The sequence below is a fragment of the Diplotaxodon limnothrissa genome, linkage group LG1 (assembly GCF_057381915.1).
Source record: "Diplotaxodon limnothrissa isolate DT_005_m linkage group LG1, D_limnothrissa_male_GT1.1, whole genome shotgun sequence".
NCBI lineage: Eukaryota > Metazoa > Chordata > Actinopteri > Cichliformes > Cichlidae > Diplotaxodon > Diplotaxodon limnothrissa.
The window spans coordinates 22,801,973-22,807,324 of NC_140596.1; the positions used below are offsets into that span (position 1 = coordinate 22,801,973).

At 38.5% G+C, this 5,352-nt stretch overlaps 1 protein-coding gene across 1 annotated transcript; it reads left to right on the forward strand.

The window, feature by feature from the left end:
- The first annotated feature begins 2,074 nt into the window (after positions 1 to 2,074).
- Positions 2,075 to 3,071, forward strand: saa (serum amyloid A). Its single transcript, XM_085355164.1, has 3 exons — positions 2,075 to 2,257; positions 2,379 to 2,517; positions 2,680 to 3,071. The coding sequence occupies exons 1-3, from the start codon at positions 2,170 to 2,172 to the stop codon at positions 2,816 to 2,818; spliced, it is 366 nt and encodes a 121-aa protein (XP_085211290.1). The 5' UTR covers positions 2,075 to 2,169; the 3' UTR covers positions 2,819 to 3,071.
- The last annotated feature ends 2,281 nt before the right edge of the window (positions 3,072 to 5,352 follow it).

A 5,352-nucleotide genomic window follows, 5' to 3' on the forward strand; every position in this document is an offset into this window, starting at 1 on the left:
GAATCTGAGCTTCATGGATAAAGTCCACCCGCAGGGGTGAGAGGGAAGTTAAAAATAAATATGATATATACATGCATATAGGAATTTGTGTGATAGATTTTTTTCAGTGTAAGATATGTCACTATGACATGTCATGTCATATCATGTCATGTCATAGTGACATGATTGGAGGAATTACAGTTATTTCTCTGCCAGGAATCAGTAGGCTTCTACTGCCATCTGCTGCTTTGAACCTTTAGCACTGCTCAAAACAGAGCAGTGTTTTTGTCAGCATCAAAGCCTGTCATAAAACAAAGCAAAATAAATAAATAAATAATAGTTTGGTTTTTTGATCAAATAAACTGTAGATTGATTTTCTGTTTTAAATACAACATATCCTGTTGACCCTTATGGATTCAATGCAGATTTGAACAGCATTAAAAAGAACAGAAAGTAGTGCCAGGTTAAATATCCCCACCACAACCCCAACCTGCAGCTGCACACTCAGGACACCGGTGGGCTTGGCTGAACTTTCATCTCTCTGACCCTGCTTGTTTCTGAACAGAATAAAAATAGTAGTGTTCCTGTAAACAAGTTATTCAGTGAACTTTAAAGATGAACTCTAAATTCTGCAGCTTGGAAAGTAAGATTTTCACTGTCTATTTAAGATGATAACAAATTCAGATGAACAACAACACGTGACATATTACCCCCTGTCATTATTTGTGGCGGTATTTTGATCCTCTCTTCTTTCTTCTACAAAGATGCTTCAGGTCACTGAAGTGAGCATTCTTTTATATTCCTTTGAGGTCTGCTACAGCATTTTTGGCAGGTTGCCTCTGAATTGTGCATTACATTACCTTCATTCTGACTTATAACTGTATGCTTCTCCTTTTTTTAGATTATGAACTATTATGAGTAACAAATATATTTTTCTTTTAGTCTTCTATAACTATGAAGAGTTATAGCTAAACTAACATAAAAACTAAAACTAGATGTGAAAAAATATCCAGTTAAAATAAAAATAAAACATAGACTTTTGAGGAAAAACAGAAGCTACTTGAAACTATTTTCTGAACTGGGAAAATCAAACTAACATAAAGACAGAGATGAAATATCCTTAGTTTGCAAGTTGTATTAATTTTATTATTTCATCTTGTCTAATGATGCTTTGATGCCTTCACCATATGCCTTCCAACCATCCATTCATCCATTTTCTACCACAAATCTAGTGACTCATCAAGCAGAGAAGCCCAGACTTCCCTTTCCCCAACCACTTCCTCCACCTGATTTAACTGCTTTTAACAATAACAACTGTTTAGAAAATAACTACAAAGAATACACGGACATATAAGTATGTGGCAAAATGTGGATGGATGGAAAATACAAAACTAAATTCACAGACGCAGCCTTGACACAACCAAAAACCTAAACTAACATGCATATGTTTTAAAAAGAAACAGACAAAGAGATCGCAATAGACTGCAATAGATCTTTTTTACATTTATTAAGAAATCCCATATAGGTTTTTTCCAGTAAAGTGTAACACACAAACTAATGCAGCAGTAGCACCACCAGCGTGTACCAGTAGACACATATATATGTGCATTTGTGCTCATGTGCATGACTTTCTCTCGCGCAAAATCACGTCCTGAGGCATCAGTGACAAAAACAGCAGCAGCAACAACATCATAAACAATCATTTTTGTCCAAATTTTCCTGACAACTCTGGATTTGCATTCTGAATTCAAGACGACATAACCAGAAGAAACTAGAAAGAAGCAAACATTAACACATCTAAAAATGAATAAATAACTTTAATAGTAATAAATTGCTGCACATACATTGATAAAGGTAAGGCAGCAGAGTTTATTGGAATGAACAGAGATTTTTCATGATGAGCAAAAAACCCCTCGGATGTTTTGGTTTACATGAAGCTTGCTCTTTTTTTCCACAGCTGTGAATACCTGCGATTTCACAACTGGTGCCTGGTGTGTTTGGCTGAACTTTCCTTTCTGTAAACATGGACCAAAACTTTCCATTATTGAGTAATCCTATGATCGTACAGAACAGAATATAAGACCAGTGCGTCCCTCAGTAGTAAGTTATTCAGTGAGCTCTAAAGATTTGTCTAAACTGTGTAAAAAAAAAAAAAGCAGTTTAGATTTAAATTTTGTGACTTCTGCAGCCATGAAGTTGCTTGTGGCTGGGATTTTTCTCATTCTAATTGTGGAAACCAATGCCCAGTGGTATAATTTCCCAATTGAAGCAGCTAAAGGTTAGAAATATGGCATTTTAAATACCTAACAACAATCTGTCATATTTCTCAGATTTTGATATTTTAATTGCGAATGTTGTCATTATTTATTATCAGTACTGTTTTCTGTAATTCTGATCAGGGGCTGGTGATATGTGGCGAGCCTACAGCGACATGAGGGAGGCCAACTGGAAAGATTCAGACAAATACTTTCATGCCAGAGGAAACTCTGATGCTGCACAGAGAGGAGCAGGAGGCAGATGGGCTGCTGAGGTTATCAGGTTTGACAATCTACTTTACTGAAATTCATTTGTATTTTTGATTAACTAATCACTAATTTTTTAAGGCTGCTAATTCTGCTTCTCTCATTTTTTCAGTTTCTGATGTTGTTCTGAAACGTACTTACTGAAGATAGGTGGATTCACTGTCTATTTCCATTTTAGTAACACCAGAGAGTGGGTGCAGGAGAGACTGGGTCATGGCGCTGAGGACTCCGAAGCTGATCAGGCGGCAAACCGTTGGGGGCGAGACGGAAATGATCCCAACCATTTCAGGCCCGAGGGTCTTCCCAACAAGTACTGAGCGCAAAGCTCATTGACTTACAGGAGAATAAAACTGCATGAAGACGCTTCTAGTGTTGGAGTTAGTGAAAACATGGTGTTTTAAATAGCCCAAATTTGTTGTTGCTCAGATACCTGAGCTCCATCAACTGATCACGTCTCCCCTGTAAAAGATGTGCCGGGACCTGAGGTGGGGTGGTGTGTGTGGTACAAGCGGGGAAGCAGGAAAGTTGCCCATTGAAAAAACACTGAACAAATAAAAAACGTGTAAAACTGCAAAAGCTGTTGGTGTCAGGTCCATCATTTCCACAGAAACATTTTTTAAAACCAAATACTGTCAGTTGTCCTTCTGCTACAGTGACCCCGGGGCACTTCCAGTAATCTCTCCAGTGTCTCCTGAGCCTACCCCAGGGCCTCTTCTCAGTAGGACATGGCCAGAACATCTCACGTTGCCATGCTTTGGGGAAAGCTCATTTCCACTGCTTGTTTACACAGCGTTGTTCTTTCAGTCATTACCCAGAGCTCATGACCATACGTGAGGGTAGGAATGTCAACTGGCAGCTTCGCTTTTATGCTCAGGTCTCTCTTCACCACACTGGACCAGTACAGTGCCCATATTCCTGCAGATACCGCACCAATTCATCTTTCAATCTCCCCTCTCCCTTACTCATGAACAAGATGCCAGGATACTTTGGACAAGAAATTTTTCATGTTGTTGCTGTGTGGGCTTTGGTCCTCCGTCTCTTATTTTCAGCCTCTTTACCACCAGCAACCATCCTAAAGTATATTGTCAAATTGATTATTTAGCACAAATTTGACCAAAGTAATCAAAATGGTTAAAATATATTCATTAATGATAGTGCTAAGAAGTCCCATTTTTCCAGTGTATGACACACAAAGCATCAGTGTTCTTAAACATATTCCAGTCTGCTTCTCTGTGTCAGATTTCAGCCTCCCCCATCTCTGGCAGCGCTTTTAGTTGTTGACTCAGTTGTGATGCACAGGTGCAGCCACTGGGTGACAGTGCTGTCTTCTGTCTGAAACCTGAGGCTGTGGTGTTTGTAGAGAAAATTGTCCTTGTCACTTAACTACTGCTACTATAATTGATGTGAAAACACATCAATATTTTTTTTCTACACACAATAAAGTTCAAGATGGATCAGCTGTGGTCTACACAGTTAGTTAGCGAGTCAGTTAAAAATACATTTTTATGTCAATTTTACAATCTGCTTCCTGATTTATTTCTGATTCTGACTTTAAAGACTCTCCAAAATTTGCAATCATCTTTTAGAATTATTTATTGTACTTATATTCAGTGTGGAGCAAGCTATCAGCTCAGCTTATCAACAGGCATATTAATGTGGTAATGACGTTATGCAGGCACAGGGCTGTAAGGCTGCAAAATTAATAATAGAAAATGAACATCATTTCTGAAGCAACAGGAGGTACTTGGCCCTTTTTAATATGTTTTTGTTCTCAGTTTAAGCTTTTCAAATGACATGCAGTGGTTTACTGATCAGTGTCAACATTTCTTATGCTGTCTTTTAACCATTATAAAAAAAATAAAGGATTTAGATATTTTGCAAAGTATTGCATTCTGTTTTTACGTATCTCACACAGTGAACCAACTTTTACATACAGGGTTGTATTATTTTTCAACAATATTTTTGCATATGGTCTTTCTGTATACACTAACAAACCATTCATGTTCCTGTGCCATTAAAAGAGTTCAAAAATGAATCACCTTTCGGTAGTAACATTGTTTAGAGGTTTTATCTATAGCACCTTCTGGAAACAGAGCTTTGAGTTATTATCGAGTTATTATCAGAAACTCAATTTATTAAAAGGTCAAAGTTTGATTGATTGATTGATTGATTGATTGATTGATTGATTGATTGATTGTCTATTTGTTAGCAGTCTAGCATCCACAGTTTTCAAGATAGTATCTTCACATTTTGTGTGGTGACAGATACCAATAAGCTAGAGCTAATTTAATTTTGTTAAAAATTGGCTCAAGGTCACACTAAAAGTGAGAATCAGTAAAAACGTTATATTACCCACATTTTTTATGGATCATGTCCAAACTTCATAACAACATACTAGGCATTGGGGGACATGAGCACCTAGGTGGGCTAATTATTTGACCTTGCATTTAGATGTTTTTGACTATCTCCCAGTTCTTTTAACTGTCCCACTTTGCCCCACGCAAATACTATGTTTGTCCCACATTAGTTTGTCGGGATGTGGACGCTCGATTTCCTGTTTCCAGCGGTTATACACTGTGAGCTACACCACCTAAGCCCTCTTTGTAATGTAACAGTGACGGTGTAGTTCGAACTGCCGCTCGGGTGGGGTAGCTGGCTCTTGTGTGAGTGTTTCTATCTTTTCTTTTCTTTTTTTTTGTGCCGACCAGACAACCGCAGAGGGCTCGCTTTGCGTTATGCTCGTTCCGGGGTTCCGCTGCCAGCCGCTGTACTCCGTACGCTTTCTGTCGGTGATACACACGCAAACGCACACACGCACGCACACCGAGTGATGCGCGACCAGCCAGCTCCA

Bases quoted from the DNA above. Each gene is read 5' to 3' on its own strand.
- saa (XM_085355164.1), top strand. From the start codon at position 2,170: ATGAAGTTGCTTGTGGCTGGGATTTTTCTCATTCTAATTGTGGAAACC. The intron at 2,258-2,378 runs GTTAGAAATATG...AATTCTGATCAG, and splicing joins CCCAATTGAAGCAGCTAAAG to GGGCTGGTGATATGTGGCGA. The intron at 2,518-2,679 runs GTTTGACAATCT...TTTCCATTTTAG, and splicing joins TGGGCTGCTGAGGTTATCAG to TAACACCAGAGAGTGGGTGC.